At 35.3% G+C, this 18307-nt stretch overlaps 1 protein-coding gene across 4 annotated transcripts; it reads right to left on the reverse strand.

Annotated features, from left to right (window-relative positions):
- Nucleotides 1-155: 155 nt before the first annotated feature.
- Nucleotides 156-11946, reverse strand: LOC102612881 (DNA glycosylase/AP lyase ROS1). 4 transcript variants are annotated; one of them, XM_015531521.3, is made up of 21 exons: nt 11755-11942; nt 11148-11286; nt 10681-11076; nt 7957-10122; nt 7416-7817; nt 6512-6602; nt 5055-6408; nt 4869-4948; nt 4601-4685; nt 4429-4520; nt 4277-4345; nt 4100-4136; nt 3922-4004; nt 3136-3579; nt 2686-2722; nt 2548-2605; nt 2257-2396; nt 2100-2165; nt 1904-2018; nt 1784-1822; nt 156-446 (listed from the first exon to the last, which is right to left on the reverse strand). In XM_015531521.3, the coding sequence occupies exons 3-21, from the start codon at nt 11003-11005 to the stop codon at nt 322-324; spliced, it is 5808 nt and encodes a 1935-aa protein (XP_015387007.1). In that variant the 5' UTR covers nt 11006-11076; nt 11148-11286; nt 11755-11942; the 3' UTR covers nt 156-321. The 4 variants fall into 4 exon arrangements, with proteins under 4 accessions (XP_015387007.1, XP_006481894.2, XP_006481896.1 ...); XM_006481831.4 differs by having other exon boundaries at nt 10681-11283; XM_006481833.4 differs by having other exon boundaries at nt 10681-11286.
- Nucleotides 11947-18307: the final 6361 nt, after the last annotated feature.

Raw genomic sequence — 18307 nt, forward strand, 5'->3', positions numbered from 1 at the left:
GCATTAAAGTAATGTAGATGTTTAGACTCCTTTGCTCATGAGCCTTCTCTCTAATTTTTTCAATTTCGTTACATTACGTACTCTTCTGTGTTGATGTGTGAAAAAGTAATAGCTATCCAGTACCACATGACACATCACACGAATGTTGCCAAAAATTAGAAGAATTGCTCAAATTTGAGCACGCCATTAGGTAACTATAGACTTTTTAAATCATGAACACGCTACGAGCACCCATAGGGTGAGAAAATTTGGCAAGTTTTTAACGGTGAGCCACTAGCTGTTGGTCATTCTCTCCATACATAGAAACATTGGCATTGACGTCTACTTATGATCTGCATCTGCTTTACCTGGTACCTTGTTCAACTTGCTTGCTGGGAAATGCAGTCTCGCCATCAGAGGACGGGGTGCTCGTGATTTTTGGTCAAATCCCCTCACACAAACATATCCTGCAAATTATTTCCAGCCAAGTTTCAGCAGGTAGCTGATATTACAACATAAGGCCTATTAACTCAGATCATCTGTATTTTTTATTTTTGAAGTAGTAGAAAAAAAGGGAAAAACATTCAATATCAGGTTTGAGCATTTACTTATAATTTTCTAGTATCTAGGTATTAACTTCAGGATCAGTACTTACTTTCTACAGCAAAAGTTCTGTGGGTACTTCTTGACATAAGTAGTAAAATTGGGCAAGCATATAGAAGTTCAGGTTTGGACCAATATCTATATGTACCCCTTGTTTGAAGGAATGTATCTCGTATTACAGACAATGGACAATCAAAATCTTATTGATTTACACCATTCTAGGGGTCTTTGCCCCCAAGGATATGTTTTCTGTTGACCATCCCCTTAAACATGGTGGGATTGTGTTCTACTTTTGAAGTGATTAAATAATTTGTTGCATTTGTTTTGCAATGATTATATTTGGTAAAAAGACGCTCAGAACTCTGAGATTTGCCCCAATGGATAGCTAGACCCTTTTAGCTTTTGATGTGGGCTACTAGACTCCTACTGTTTCATAAGTGGAAATTTAGATCTCATTCCTAGTGAATTCAATCTCTTTGGATGAAGATAAGGGGACTATAATACATTAATCTTGGTGGTTATTGTACCCTTAAAAGCGCGGGCGCACACAAAATTTCATGGTTTCAATGTGTTGATTTTTTTTTTTCCAGTGGCATGTTTAAGTAAGGATGTCCTTACTAGAGATATATACATATATAAACTTATTCTGGCTTTAGCTAAGTTCAAATCTACCTTAGTGAAATGGCCTAGATTAACTTAGAAGACCCAGTGTGTTATGAAATGATTGAGTCGAGGCCTTTTAAGTTGAAGGTAGGAAGTCTGTGAGTTTGAAAATTCAACTTTTTTTTCCTTTTGGAGAGGATACGTGAGCCAAGATATAGATTAGCAATCCTGGTGGGTCTCAATAATTTTCTATTTCTACTAAGTGTTACCACTGAAAGAAACAAGAAACTGCTAAATTGAGTAGATATACTGTCCTTGGTTTGCTTGTGCACATTTTGGCGCGAGTTGATGAAATATGAATCATAAAGAAGCTATGTTGGGTTTTTCAGGGCAACTCATATTGTTCTCTCTCAGCATTTGAAAGGCAGCATTGTTATGCATGCTTTAGGTGTCTATCTAGGCATTTTAAGGTCTGATGTTTGTTTCTCCCAAAAAAAAAAAAGGAAAAAAGAAAGGTCTGTCATTTGTAGAGTACCTAAGAAAACAACTACGCTGTTGGCACTTAAAATGAGAAAAGTTAAAGAACTTTTTCGTGTACCTCTCCAGAAGCAGTGCTGAATTCCTTCTGTTGTTAAACCTGACAGATAAAAAATGGAGGTTGAATGACATTGTCTGACCTCAAAGCAATTATTATTTTATCCACTTCAGCAATATCTACCTTTAAATATTGAAGGTATAGAGGTTCCAAAATACACAGTCCGCCTAGGTAGGTTCCATAACCACTCCCTGGGAACATTAATGGGCTTCAAGCTAGAATCATGGTCTGCAAATACCTGCGTTAAAAGGATATACATGGTAAAGTATGAGTTTAAATAGTGGAAAAGAAATTGAAATAATATTTTATTTTAATTTACCTCATTAACTTGGAAATATGTGCCATTTAGGGGAAAGCTTCCTCTCATTGCTGTTCGACACGGTATCTGTTCACAAAAGGTTGCTAAAATTGGTTCACATTTGATATGCATGGTTCTTCAGAATAGTCACACATAGCTATTTAATGCACATGCTCACCAAAATGGTCCCTCGAACAATTTGAAACTCTGATTCCCGAACACTGTTGCATGAAAAACATGTCTTCTCATTGCACATTTTGCCATGTTCTTGAGAACTGCACCTACTTTCAGGTGGTTGAATAGAATTTGCCGTTTCACCTAAAATGAGCATTGTTTTGCATTCGGTATAACCAGTTAGCAAAATTCAAATCTTGGCTTCAAAACACATCAATTCAGTGGTCGTATTGACAAAATCATCTTTTGTCAATCTGGCCAGAAGCAATTTGTTTTATACAAATTGTTTCTTCACCTGGTGTCCATATGGCAAGAAGATATCTGCCTGGGTCATCAGGTTCTCTTTTTTCCATCTGTAATTTGAGGAAAGAGCAATTAGTAGAAAAAACATTGTAAACTTAGTATTCCTATTTACTTGATGCGAAAAACTTACCCCACGCAAAAGAGGGTGTGAATCTGGAAGTTCATACCTGCAGGATAATTAAGAATAGTGAATAAAAGATTTTTGCCTTCTCTTGGTATATTAGTGTGGGTTCAGTTGGATTATTTGTTTTTGGTACTCAATGTTGTATTAGTTTTAGTTTAGTTGGATTATTTGTTTTTGGTACTCAATGGGGTTCTGCATCAAATTTTTGTCATTCTTTAGCGCCGCAGCTCTGAATTTCATAGCCATGCTTGATTAATAATTTTTCTAAAAGAAATTCTAGGCATTATGTCCCATTAACCGTTAATTTGTTGTTTAAGTAAGTTCTATACTTTGTGATGAATCCAGTGGACATAATCTTATTTTGTTTTCTCCTCCCTTTTCCAGCTTTGCTAAAATATATTACATCTATCAGAATTATTCAGTTAATTTAGAGCTTCACAATGACTTTGTACTTACACTTGGTGCTCTGTTCGTAGACGACTCACATTCTTAAGCTTGGGTGCAGGAATAGATGCTGCTCCCACTGTTAAAGCAACTAAAGCTTTGGACATATCACCTTCTTGAAGCTCCAAATTCTCTTGCATATAATTCTGTAAGGTCTGAGTGAACTCTTTCATGTTAAGCTTGATAGTAGGAATCTCTTCTGGATCTTCACAGAATGTATCTTCGATGTCATTTTCTGATACTTGTACACACTCTGGTTCTGGTGTCGCTGGCTCTTCAATGATAGGCTCACAGTTATTAACAGCAATTTCTAATTTTCCGACTGGTAGATCGGTTGCATGAGTTAGAGGAAGAGGTAGTTGATTGATCATCATTGCAGGATTTTGGGTATTTGTTCTATTTTCATTTGCACTCACTATTGCTTTCTCCTCCGGCCCTGGAAGTGCAAGTCTTGAGCTGTATATGAAATGATTTCTGAGTCAACTTATCAGATTTTACTAATTGTATGCCAGGTAGGTCTTAGTTCACACTATAATCATGGAAGAGGTTTTCATAACCTTATCTATGAAAAGGTTCTCTTAGATACTGAAAAATATTCATATATATATATATATATGTATGTATGTATGTATGTATGTATGTATGTATGTATGACAACTCCCTGTCTGCAGATTACCTCAATGAAGTAAGACGGTACTGGGTGGTGTTAAACACAAATGTGATTGATGCTTTATCAGCACTATTTGTGCTAATGACATGCGGTCCTAGAGCTAGGAAACAGAAAAGGAATGTGCAAACCTTGCAAATGCACTTGCAAAATGCCTGCATTCTCCTCTCATTGGACATGCATTGCAGTTTGGTTTGCTTTTTGTACAGAAGACCTGCATAAATGTCAAACAGTATTGTCGTCTTAGCCATAGCTTGCTGATCACTAAGGAGAACAACTTCAAATTTAATGCATACATATACAACACACCTTTCCAAATGTTATCATCTGGTAATGCAGCTCATACCTATGAGTATACATTTCAACATATTAGTTGCACTTACTGACAAGAATAACTGTTTCTTCTTTCTTTTCCTTGCTAATTTATACACGAGATAAACAAATCTTGGATTCAGGATAATAAGTACAAAGTTAAATTATCTTTACAGTGTTCTTTGGTCAAGTTTGCACAGTCGAGGCCATAGATATTTTTGAATGGATTCCAGCACTGGATACCTGTGCAAGGAAAAGAACATTATCAGTTATGTTTTGAACATATGATTATTTGCATCAGAATTCTATGTATACTTGATACTTACAGTTCTAGAAGATGCAACTGAAGCGATTCAGGCAGTGGCTGAAGTGGCACCCAGCCGAGTCTTACAGCTATACGTCCAACATTTGTGTCAACCTAACATTAAATAATAAAATTGAGATCTATTCTATTTGTTCTATATTCTAGATGTAACTGCGGCTTATTTATTAACTCACTGGAAAAGCAAGATGGTGAAGTGTTAGAAGTCGCACACACTCCACACTTTTCAAGCCCAATCCCCGAAAGCTTAGTAGATACTCTCTACAAAAACAAGTTGTATTTAGTAATTTTTAGTTTTTTGCTTAAAGACAGAGTTGTATGCTTTATTTTTTCAGTGAAACACATTTCCGGCATATTGATATGATATGTATTACCAATAGTGAAGAAAATTCATTTAGTCCTCTGTTTTGAGGAAGAGTTAGGAATATGTACCCTAGGACTTACTTTGCTTTGTCTGGTGGAACATCTCTAAGCCATTCAAGATCCACACTTCCATGGTCTCTAACCAGGCGGTTAAGAAAATCCTGCATAGATTTATCAATTAAAATTGCTTGATTTGAAGAGTTATCTATTTCTGGTTCGTGCCCGAACCTATTCAAGATATTTTGTCATGGAACTTTATACTTCTACCTTTATTCGTCCAGCAAGCATGTTGTTCATACCACGTTCCTTGATGGTGTTGGCAATCTTATTAACATCAGCACATCTTACAGCTTCCCAATCCAATGAGTCCTTGGTATGTTCTGGTCTTTCTTTCTTCCCTCCATTTGCTTCCACCTGTCTCCTTAAGCTGTCCCAGTCAAAGTCATTTTGTTTCTCCTTGCTGACCCTTGTACTTTTTGATTTTGATGTAGCATCATCAATACCATTAAGTTCCTTGCTGAAGGAATGATCATACTTATTCTGGTCTGATACTGATGATTTCAGCTGAGTGTTTTCTCGGTTATAGAGTGCATTGTGGCTTTCTATAGCATCTATGCTTCCACTGGAGATTTTTGGCAAATTCAGATCATTCTTTTGTGCATGAGCTGGTGGTTCCATAGCAAATCTAGAATCTCCAAATAATTCACTCTCATGCTGTGCAATACTATTCTTGTTGGCTTGCATGCTATTTCTTGATTGCTTATTTCCATGCCTTGGTGCTTCTGGGCCAGCAACAATCAGCTTAGTTGCATCAGTAGTTTGACTTGCAAATTCTGGCATTAAAGCAATTTTGTCTGTCACATCAGAAATACCAGAAGATCTTGTTTCTTCTCTGCGCATCTCGTAGGATTCTACTTCCACTGATAAATCTTGGGTTAGACATGGATGGAAACTGCTGGGTGGAATACTTGATACTCTTGAAAGTACTTTAGGATCATCTATATCTTTGACCTTCACTCTTTGGGTGTTGGACTCCAGGGTTTGGAACTGGCTGTGTTCATCCTTTGAGTTTTCATCAGATGACATATGGCCATTTCTGTGATTGTAATTCCCATGCAGCATGGTTGATCCTACCATCTGTAAGAGCTCCACAAAAGAGTTTGAGCCATTAAAGCTGTTGAGTGTGGGTACATTACTTGAGTCCCCTGCATCTGAGTTGCTATTGGAGCTTGATATGGTCCCATCAGCAAATGGGGCAAATGAAGAGTCCAAGGAATTTGGAGATGAAAGTACATCGTTATATGTCTCTGGGTAAATTTCACTAGAATTCATCAACTTGCATTTTGACTCATTTATTGAGCTGACAACACTGGTACTGCTTTCCAATGAATTGTTGCTGCTGACAACCTCTCTCTCTTCACCGAGCTCAGTACCATGAAGTGTCATAGAACCCTGGTCACAAACAGGTTGATGTGACATCTTTTCTTTCCATTCTATAGTGTCTTCTGGATCCAATACGTATTCCGCTGGTTCTTCAATTACTGATGTAATCTCTTCTCCATGGCATGGTTTCTGCTTGGAATTGAGTGGAAAATTTGCAGCAAGTGACATGAATGCAGAACTGAAACAATCAAATGAATGAAGTAAGAGGTTTTCTATCTGTCTTTCCTCTAATTTCATAAAGTTCTCAAAGAACAATAAATATCATAGAAATTCTAGTGCACCTGGAAAGATGATCTGAAACATTCTGGGTGAGAAATACTCCAACCACTGAGTCAACAACTGATCCCTTCCACATAGAGAAGCGTCTATCCCCTGTGAAAATGACATTTTGCTGTTATAAATAAACTTCTAACTAAATTCATTGTGGGTGAGAAAAAAAAGGCAAATCTTTCTGCAAGTAGAAAAAGGAAATTAAAATCTCCAAAAACCCATGGACTGAAGTTTCTTGCAGTTCTCGAATTGCAAAACATTTAATGGGTTTTGGTGTCTATTTTATAGCTAATTTTTTTTATCTGTCTTTTAAGTTATAATTCCAAGTACATGAGAACATATGGCCTTCCTGTTGCGATACTTATTGGCTTCTGGTTTAACTGTTTGGAACTTAGACAATGCAGATGGTTTGACTGCCATGTGCTTTTTCACTAGTGGAAATTGTCTCTGGAGCAGAGTGGCGTCATCATGTTATTTTTTTCTGTAGAATAGCTATTGAGGTATTTTGGTTTTGATTTATTAAGTTACTTAAGATACTCCAGATGGAATATATTCACAATTACTAGAAATTGCCTGTGGTGGATATTGAGAAAAGTAGTTTTGGATATGTAGAAGATGAATAACTTACTGGCTTTAACAATTAGTAAAGGGTAAGAAGGTGGTTTGGCTTGATTTTGTGACTTGTATTGTACAGCTGAAGGAACAAAAAGCACAAAAATGTATATCATTCTCTCTCCTGTAGGCGATCACAGTAGTTTTATATCTTATTACTATAGTCTTCTTTGATTGTTTGTGGATGGTTTTACAGTATAAAAAGTATAATAAGCCATTTGTTCCACATTACCGAATCAATAATTGGACCCTAAGCACTCTTAAGTCTAGCAGAAGGTGGATATCAAAGAAGAGAATTGCTACCTTGCACAAGATGCATGCGGGCTATAAACGAGTCAACACGACCATGAAACACTCTCCGTTCTTCCTCCCATTGTCTTGCTTTCTCTTCATCAGTTCCATCAATACCTTCACTATTGATGTCTTGCATTAGAAGCTTCCATACCCTGTTAGTTTCTTCATCTAGCTCTACCTTTGGCCGTGGCCGCCGCTTTTTGACCAGATCAAATGAATCCTGAAATGATACAATTGTGCCATCTCTGCTATAAAGGACAAGTGCATTCTGCTCGTGATTCATATAGAATGGTACAATTGCATTCTGCTCTTGATCTTCACTGCTTTCTTTATTGATGTTTAAATGCTGTAATTGCTCAACGATTGCATCAACAGAAAACATTTGCCTCCACGTTAATTCTGGAAGAATACCTGCATTAAATGGCTTATATGAAATAATAGTACCGTTTGACAAAATGGATAGTTTTATCAATAGCGTAATTATAGTTTGTTAGCCAAAATTGCTTTCTTTTTCACCTGGAAAAATAAAGTCAATGATTGCATAACGTACCTAGTAAGTTGGAAGAGAACTGGTGGTGATTGTTTATGATCTTTTGGTGCTTTTGTGCTTCATTACTGTTGGAGGATATTGAACTGACAAGGGAGTTTCTTTTTGTACGCTTCTTTCGAGCCAATGTTTCGTGCATCTCTGGTACTAGTGCTTCTATGCATGTCTGAGGCCTTTGTGAATTCCCAACATGTTGCTTATCACTATCCAATGGTCCTCGACTGCCATGGTAAGTTTGTTGCATGACGCACTCTGCAATTCTGGTCAGTGAAGCCAAATCCCTAACTCGAGTAGGACCTCTGGATCTCTTTCTTTTCTGTCTCTCTACTGGACTTAAAGCAAGGGTATTCTCAAGCGTTTTCTGTTTTTCTTGATCTGATACATTAGAATCTGCTCTAACATCTCCTTCAGAGCATGTGTCCAGTAAGATACTTTTTGCAGCAGTCACACAGGATGATGTGCTAGATGTAGCTGAATTCTGCCCCTTATCTGATCTCCTTTTCTTGTAAATGTTTGGAAAATGTGGTTCAGGCACCTTGTATGCTTGTAAAGTGAGGTAGTGAACCCCAGTCAGATTAGAGCTGCTGGTGTCTGCTTGTCTGATTGCATCAGAATTCCTTCTCTTTGGCTCCCATGCTTGTCCTTGCTCAATTGCGATTGTGCAGGTGCCGCATTTAGAACCAATTAGGTTTCTTGGTGATGATTGACCATCAGTTTGTAAAATCACTTGTTTTGAGTTTCCCTCCCCATTATCAGCAGTCCTTTGACCTATGCCATCTGTAATCATCTCTTTTCTGGAATCAGAAGTCTGTTTCTGCCCTTCTGGTGATGCTATGTATTCTTTTATCGGTCGATTGACTGAACAAGTGAGGTCATAGGCAATGCCTCCTTGTGTATTTTCGACAATCACTTCAATTCCTTCTCCAAGTTGCAAGATTGATTTTGAAGAGTTTTCATACCTAGGTTGTCCTTCTATGTCAAAGTTTAAGGACCTCCTACATGACCTCTTGGCAGGTTTGAGTTTCTTCTGATCATTGGATACTCCGGCTACTTCCGTTGGGGTAGATTTTGAGTCTTTGTTGAGTCCCTTCTTTCGCACATACTTCCTTTTTCCTGTGGCAGGTTCTTTAGAATGATTAGGCTGTGGGGTCACTGGCTTTGTCACTGCATCTCCTTTGCCAAGTTGCCCTGTCGACATAAAAAGGTCCTTTGCCTGTGACTCTGAAACTAAATCAAAGCTAGACTTGCATTTAAAGTTTCCATCTCTAGGCTGTTCTTGCATGCCAGAATCCATGGTTCTACAGAATTCCTTGGTAGGTTCAAACATCTTCATGTCAGTGGGTGCTGCAGCGTCTTGTGGGGAAGGCTTCTCTGTGCCAATTCCCTTTCTTACATACTTCCTTTTACCTGTTGGAGTTTGTTTAGAACCATTAATCTTTGTTATCACTGGATTTGGAGTCATCACTTCAGTTTCTTTACACAGCTGCCCGGTAGATTTTGACTGACAAAATTCCTCCTGTGATACTGAAACTGAATCAAATGTTGATTTGCAAGCAGATTTTTCATCTCGAGTCAGTCCTATGTCAAAATTTGAGGCCTTTTTGCATGACTCGATGGCAAGTTCATGTGTTTTCAGGTTAGTGGATTCTGCGGCTGCTTCTGCTGGGGCAGATGTTAAGCCGTTGTTGAGCCCCTTCTTTCGCACGTACTTCCGCTTACCTGTTGCATTATCCTTAGAATTCTTTGGGATCTTAGGTTTTCCTTCTTTGGCCACCTTTGGCCTGTGTTTTTTCCTCTTTGGTTTCTGCTGAGGTGTTTTGTTGAGGTCAGCAACTCCTTCTTCAGGGTTGTGATTCTCCTTTATCTGTGTGGAAACAGCTGAAACTGATGCATCTGTAAGTAGCTCTAAGTGTTCTTCATTGCCCAGGATTCCACTGGAGACGACTCTTTTAGCAGCAATGTCATCATTCTGTTCATCTTTTTCTTGGTTAGTTCTGTCATAAGAGCATAAATTTTCTATTTCAGAAATTCGCTTGCTTTTGACTCCGATGGCTTTATCTGGTGTGATGGGAGCAAACTTAGAGATAATTGGGAGACAGGATTTGTCTGGCATTGTTCCAGGATGGGAATTAAGATCACAGGAGTGTTGGTGTGAAATGGAAACTTCATCTGCAGAGCAACCGTTCAACATATTAGATTCACTGAAAGGTACAAAATTTGTAAGTTTCATGGTTGAAGTTAGGTGCTATATTTACTAGTAAAAGTTACTATTGATGACTATGATGGTCTTTCAGGAAATATAATTTCTAATTCAATGTTCTAACAGATGATGCCAAAAGTTTTAGGAGATATTTTTACAGTCGATGCATGGTGATTGGGAGGTCACTTAGTGAGATATGGTGCAAGGGTAAATTCAACGCCGAATTTCTTTGCTGATTCTTGTGTCCTATATATACCCATTGTCCCATTTGTTCTAGCTATATTACAGTTTATCTTTTAACATCCCTTCTTGCATAGATCTCTTCCTATCTATGTGTGTGCCCCTGTGTACATGAAGAACTCTCATATTGAATAGAAAGCTATGACTACTACAAAAAGCGGTTGTCAAAAGCAAGCATTATGCTTATATTTTTAGTCCCATCGTCTGATTGAAATTAGAAATGCTCTTCACTGGGCAAAAACTTAGGTCAATGTCAATCTGAGACTCGTGAGTGGAAAGGAAAGGACCTGCTGCGGTGTTGTCATTTCTTTGTGAGGCTGCATTAGCAAGAGCCAATAGACTTGCAAAAGGCACATTTCTGTATTCAGCCAAGGGGTCAATGGAAACCTCTCGGCATGCTTCAACTGTGTCACAGGCAACACCCATTTTTGCGGCTGAACTAACCTCTGCATTATTAACCCCTCTGTTTGTATCTTCACTATTGGCAGAGTTGAAATGAATAACCGCTGTATTGGATTGAGAGTCTTTGTTGCAAACAGAAGAAAAACATTCTGATCCTTGCCAATTTGGTTGGTCTGGCTGGTTGGCTTGATCATTTGCATGGATCGGCATAGGTTTTGGCTGAATTGGCCTAAAAGGGGTTGCCGGAGTCCATGAACCCTGACTTTCACACTCCTTTTGACCTGGTGTCCCACTATTCATTGCTTGGCTTTACAATCTTGTAAAAAAATATGCAAGTTGTTCTCTTGCTTACCTGCTTCTTTCTATCAGAAACTCGCTTTACATTGCTCAATAAGCTTCAGTCTCTATCAAAAGCAAATCCCGGTGTGTGAAATGCCATCTACCAGCCGAGATTTCTTTGCTTCTCAATCTCATCGTACACAAGTATCCTGCTGAAACCAACATAAGAAAAAAAAATTTCAGCTGTTGTAAAATAAAATGCTGCAAAACAGGTTGGTGACAGCTCTGTCTATCTAAAAGACCGGAAACAAAGTTCACTCAATTCCTTTTAAAGTACTTAAAAATTGTTCTATAATCTTACGGATGACAGATCTCTCATCCATAACCCAGCTGCTCTATCATGATGAACTCGCTTAATCACAGTTAACAGAATTTTGTTAATTTATTTTTTTTGTTAAAGGAGATCACAAAATTGTAGATACAATAATTTTATTTATTTAACTTTAATTAAATACGTTCTCACTTGGCACAACAGAATACAAGAAAATCCCTGCAGATTCTCTCAGTAATCTCCTCATATAATGCCACTTTATTCTCTTCTGTTGTTACAACATTATAACAGAAAAAATTAAAAATTCTTTAAATAACAATTAAAAAATAATAACTCTTAAGCATCCTACCGTAGACCAGAGTCAATGCCGGAGATCTGGTTCTGGTACTTGAAAGGCTAGAGGAAAGTGAAGCAACGTATGAAGATAGCTGTTTTCAAGTAACAAATAATTGGAAAAAAGAAAAAAAAAAAAAAAAGGAGTTAAGCCAAGCGGAGACTAAAGCTTTTATATTCTAAAGACCTCTTGGAAATGTTCACTCCTTTTCCCGTTAAAGAAGTTAACTTTAAACATAAACATTTTTATCTTACAATGTTTTTCATTATCTTTTTCATTCGGAAAGTATTTTACTAAATAGTTTGTCTGGTGTAGGGGTAAATTTCTCATACAATATGTAATTTAATGGAAGTAGAGGGTTTATTTGGGGGTAAAATTGTCTAATTAAGGCAGTCAATGGCCACGACGTCTGAAGTTGTTCAGGTGGAACGAAAATACGTGAACGAATTTTTTTTTTTTAAAAAAACAATAGCTTATGTGGTGATGTGGGCTTGACACCTCTGGGAGTATGTCAAATGTCGATTAGCTTGTGAGCGTCGATTTTGGGGTTAGTTTGATATGGGGTGCGTCATTAAGAAGTATGATGATATGTTCAGGAGCACTGACCTGTGTTTATTGTTTTTGCGGTTATCTTTAACTTCAAGTTGTATTTACTTGGTTTATAGTAACGTTATTAATGTCCGCTTTCCAGTGGTTCAATGATGCGTGATCTACCATTTTTGAGTTGGTGATTTTTATGAGATTTATTGTGAGAGTTTATCATTATGGTTGTCACCAATTTAGTGAATATTGGAAATTATTTTTAAAAAATTGTTCAAGTTTTAAAATACGTAAATTTTTAAATGAAAGATGTGAAAGTACTTTTTTTCTTTTATATATGCATGTATATTTCGGAATATGACATGATAGTTTTATACGATACATAAATATAACAAATTTTGTGTATAAAATCGTTGCGAGTTTTTGTTGGTGATGATTATAAATTGTTGTGACTTTTAAACAAATATGATGCATAAAATAATATGACGTAAAGACTTAAATAATATGGTGAATTATTTGGGGAAACTTATAAAATTATGATTATATAAAAAAAATTTTATTTTTTTATTTTATGGCTTGCACTCGTATAGGATCTGAATAATTTTTATTATATTTTTATTTTTATAATTAATTTATAATAAAAATTCAGATAATAAGAGAATCGTAATCGCGGAGTAACGAACCGCATATTTTTAAGCTCAAAAGAAATTTCCCGCCCGGATGTCGTGAGATTGAAGTTAGTTATAGAAGTTTGTACTTTCAAATAAAAACGCTTTCACGAATAACTAACTTTTGAAATTGGCTCTGTGATAGAATAGAATAAATGAAAGAAACATAAGGTTGATGGCCCCACATGATAGTAACGGAAATGAATTTTATTATATAATATTAAACAAAAATCAAGACTCAGCGTTGAAGTCTTCGCAACCCAAAGGTGTATTTGCAACAAGCCAACAACACATCCAAGCCAGCACGTCTCATGCAAAAAGGTCCTGCGTATCCCGTTGAAATGTTCAACATCACACGCATCTGTACGTCGTGAATCCAAACGGCTGCTTATTTTATATCTGTTGGATTTGACCCTACTGACCTGCAATTCACCGCTATCTCGGCACGTGACTTACGATTTTAGAGGGATTCTTATCTCACTTCTAGTTCTGCTGCTTTTTCTAACAGAGCCATGATACAGTCACCGAGGAGATGAAGCACTGTTTGATATTTTCTGATTCATCATTCGACAAGTGGAAAGCGTACGGATATCAACTTTTTTGTTGCTATCTGACACGCAGCTTTCCCCTTCTCACATGTCGTTTTCCTCTGTGTCACGAGTGCGGAGTCCCTTCCAAAACGGTGCGCTTTAGTGCGTCCACTTCAATTTTTTATAGGGTAAGCTGATTCTGCTGGGGTTTAATTTATTTTTTTCGAAGTTAGTTATAGTAAAATTAATATAGATAACATCAAATGGTGAAAATGGGAAAAATAGGAGAAATTAATTGTAACACTGCTTGTACGATAAAGAGGCTGTAGTGTTATGTGATTTGATTTTTCTTTTTTAATGATTTCATTGAGAAAAGGCAAAAGAGTATTTGCATAAAGAGAGGGGTAAAAAAGACAAATTGAATTAGAGTATGAGGTCGAGTTATGGTTGTTATTTACAGTTATTATTGTTGATAGAAAATTTCTACAATCGCGAAGCATAAAATTGGGTACGAGGTTGCGTGATCAGTATATTTGTTAAACCTCGATAAATGTGTTTATTTGATAATTAATATGAAGTCAAGAGAGTAAAGACATCGTGGTTGACTTAGAACTTGTACTAATAGTTTTACAATATTGCTACGTTAGTTAAAATATAAATACATATTTTAGTTGTATAAGTGTAAAACGTTACTCTTACTTTTATTTTGTAATGAGAGCAATATAATTTTAAAAAATGATAACAAGATTTTAATGTACTCATTTAAGTTCAAGTTTTTGAACTAGAATTTCTTAAACACGTACATAGATGGTATTTTATATTATTAGTTTAGAAAGAAGTTATACTTAAATTTGTGAGGAATTAATTTGGCTTTGACTTAAAATTTACTTTTCAAGAAGCTTCCATCATCTCTTCATTATAGATTAAGATCTTCTTAGAACAAAACTCAAGCTCAAAATGTATTTGTCTTATTCTATGAGAGATGGGTGGACAAGGATTGCTTGTGTACGAAAGAATCGCACTATTTTTATTATTAGGATAAATATTTATATAGTTCTTATAATTTAATTTAAGTTCGGTTTAGTCTTTATATTTTTAAAAATATTTAAAAATATTTTTATAGTTAAATATCTTATATTCTTATCCTTATTTTTTCTTCTTTTTATGATAGGAGTGTCATATATTTAACATTAAAGACACTCAACTCAAAATATAAAAATTAAACAAATATTTACCCTTATTATTATTTTATTGATAGCCGCCATTGCCTACAAAATAAAGGAGGTTCCAATACGTAACAATATTTATATATTTTCTTCTAGAGAAACATGAATCGAGTAAAGTATAAGATCGATGGTCCACGAGATAATGGAATGTAGTGCGAGTCACAGAGTTGCGCGTGAAAAAGTAATAATCCGTTTGTTCCTCATCTATTATGATAAACGTGGTATGTATATGTAACGCATGAAAAGGCTCACGCTAGTTGGGCATCATTTCTTTCTCATTTTAACCTCGTGAATGAAAGAAAGGAAGTGGTTACGAGATGGGACAATTAATATATTTTATTTAAAAGTTGACTTGACCAAGTCATAATGTAGTCTACACTATTTCTTTCTTTCTTTTTTTTAGAATCCTAATTTTATATTTAATTTATCTCCGACAATAAAACTATGGTAAATTTACTAAACAATAATCAGAATCAGTAGGAATTAGAGTGGGTTGGAATAAAAGATTTGAATTAAAATAAGTTGTTTAATACTTAAATTGTAGGAATTAGAATCAAAATGAATAAGATAATCATTAATGTTTTTACTTTGTCTTGAAATCATAATCGAAGTGAGTTAAATTGTTACAAATTATTAGAAAGTCCTTAATTAACTATGTCGTAATTCTTATTTTATATTTAATTATTATTATTATTTATTCAAAAATTATTTTTTTTTAAAAAGTAAGCACTTAGCATTTTAATGGTTGATGTGATGCAGTGATTAAAATCATTGTAGAACTATGTTGTATTGGATATCCAATTATTATAAGAAATTAAAATAACACACCTAGGACTAGGAGTAGGAGTGTATATTCCCTTTTTATCCTTTTTTTGGAAGCTTTGGGGTAACTTTGGCACTGATATTGAGGGTTTAAAAAGTCAACTCACTTTTATTATTTGGATCTTATTACGATACAACCTTACAATTGTTATCAGTAAGACATGTAATCTTTGTTAAATTCTATTTTTATGTTATCAGTAACAAATGTTGGGTTAGATGTACGGTACCTTAAACAATTTCCTTATTATTTTATTAAAATCATATTTATAAAATAATACTATATCAACTTTTAATTTACAACTAGAACTTTACATAGCACGAGACAATAGTTTGAAATCCCCACTAAAATACAATGAATGGTGCGAGATCTTATGCGACTGCCATATAAGTGGGAGAGATTCATGTGATCACGTGTTTATTATGGATTAGGACCCTCTCTCAGTGTTTTTCTCTCTTACTCTCTCCAATTTAATAGAAAAAGTTACTTTAATTGTAAATAAAATAAATAAAGTTGGCTTAATTGTCAACATCAAAATTTAAACTTATACCCAAAAATCAAGTATTCTAATAATATTTCCTAAATTTTAATAAAATCTATTTATTTTATAAATTATTTTGAGAATATATTATTAGCTTTTATTTATTAAATATTTGATTTATTTTATTGAATGTATTAGATCAGATGAGGATGAAAAAATACATCAATGAAAAGTTAGTTCGATAAGTCGATAAGTTTAGTGAATTATTTTTTTATACTAGAATATCATAAGTCTAGAAAATCAGCTAAACTCATCATTCTTGAAAATTGAAAGAAAAGCCCCTCGATAGAAGCGAGGAAAAAAGAAAGGAAAGGGGCTAGGAGCTACACATTGATTTGTTTTTCGCAAGTTTTGTTGAACCGTATGCATCAAAAGATGCCTGTACGGCTCCGAAAGGATACTGTTTTATCCTAATCAACCGACTTTATTGAGAAAGATTACACATGAAAAACATTATACAGTCTCACACAATTTTTTCTCGAGACAATTTGAGAACTGAGACAGACAGGGATTGGATTTGGGCCAATTCTCTTAAACCCATACACACACAATCCTTGATCCTTACCAAACCCGCACTTGTCTAATTTTTTAAAGAAACTATAGGATTAGTTGAATTGAAAAAGAAGTTTGTCAAATTAATTCATATGCAATATGGTTTCAGTGTGAGACGACTAATTATCAAGGACACCAATTGAAATTCGAAGCAAGTTAACTGAATAAACAAAGGTAACAAATTAAAGAACGAGCAATCATTTTTACCTTTCGCCGCCACCATAAGGTTAAATAAGAGAGTCCAATTTAATTATTTACGGCAAGTGAGCTTGTACAAATACAAAATTACAATTACCTCGGTTTCTGTCTGTCACCGGCATCGGTATGTAAAAAGTAAAAAGTTGATGCATAGAGTACATGATGCACGTTTTGAAGGCTCAGCTTTCAAGGATGAAGTGTTGTGACTTGTGAGTACACGCATCATTTTGATTCATGGACTCTCCCCATTAAAATCTTTTACTAGTATATGTAACAAGATCAGGTTATGGTGCAACTACATTCAGCCGTTGGATGTACTTAGATTGGTGGGGTTTACTGACATCCAACGACTGGATGTAATTATGACACGGTACCACAGTTGCAACACAAGTTTCTCCTATGGAACAAAGAGTAAAAAAACAAATAAAATTTTACTCTATGTTTTTTCAAACAGTGCATATGAACAATTTTTTTTAAAAACTTAGTTAGGGTCATTTCTAATTTTTTATTTTCACTAAATCTATTTTTAAACATTTCACACATTACATACGAGAATGCGGAATCCTCAATTTAAAAATTGAGTCGAAAATGTTTCCATCACTTATGCTCGTATGTTTAAAATTAACTAAAACTTATTTAATGAGTTAAAAATACACAAAATGTGTGGGAAAAATATGATGATGCTTTATAATATCGTTAATATCTCTCGATTCAGTAAAGTTAGATCTAACAAGGTTTATATTGAGAGTAGAGCTATTGGAATGTGATGAAGTCCCAAATACCATCTATTTGACACACATAAATCTCCCATTAACATGGGTTGATTTGCAAAAGAGTGTAGCTATTCAACCCCGCATTTTTATCTCATTGGACCCCATTTTTTTATTACAAATCATAAAACTTTTAATAAAACATTAAAGTGTAAACCAAACATCACCTCTTTTGCTAAAATGACGGTTCGTTTTAGATTATCCTCTTCATGAAATAATAATATTTGAAATATCCCTAAAATTATTATCGACCTCAATTTATCTCATTACGATTAAAAAGCCTAAAAAAACTTTCATCAATGCATCTTCATTTTTCTCCCTTATTTCCCCCTTATTTTATGAGATAAAATCGAGGGGTTAAACAACTTCAATCAGTGAAGATATACATACCCACATAAGCCCAATAATATAAATGTAGTCCAATCACTTTGCACTTCTAATTTAACCCTTGAAAACTGGGAAAATCTGTGGTGCAACTGTGGTACCGTGCCACAGTTGCATCCAGCCGTTGGATGGTAGTGGATCCCACTCATTTAAGTGCATCCAACGGTTGGATGCAACTGTGGCACGGTACCACAGTTGCACCGTAGCCGGACCCCTGAAAACTATCCAACAATCCTTTTCATTTTCATTATTTACGAGTGCCACATAATTGAGATTATAAAATCTCTTATGATTAAAATAAGATGTTTAGGGTTCGAATCTCACTCATATGGGTGGGAA

This window comes from Citrus sinensis, chromosome 6, assembly GCF_022201045.2.
Source record: "Citrus sinensis cultivar Valencia sweet orange chromosome 6, DVS_A1.0, whole genome shotgun sequence".
Classification (NCBI taxonomy): Eukaryota; Viridiplantae; Streptophyta; class Magnoliopsida; order Sapindales; family Rutaceae; genus Citrus; species Citrus sinensis.

Excerpts from the sequence above, each read along its gene's own strand:
- LOC102612881 (XM_006481831.4), bottom strand. The coding sequence starts at position 11,095 with ATGAATAGTGGGACACCAGGTCAAAAGGAGTGTGAAAGTCAGGGTTCA. Across the intron at positions 4,005-4,099 it reads AGATGATAACATTTGGAAAG|GTCTTCTGTACAAAAAGCAA; the intron begins GTGTGTTGTATA and ends ACATTTATGCAG. Across the intron at positions 2,166-2,256 it reads TTGTTCGAGGGACCATTTTG|ATACCGTGTCGAACAGCAAT; the intron begins GTGAGCATGTGC and ends TTTTGTGAACAG.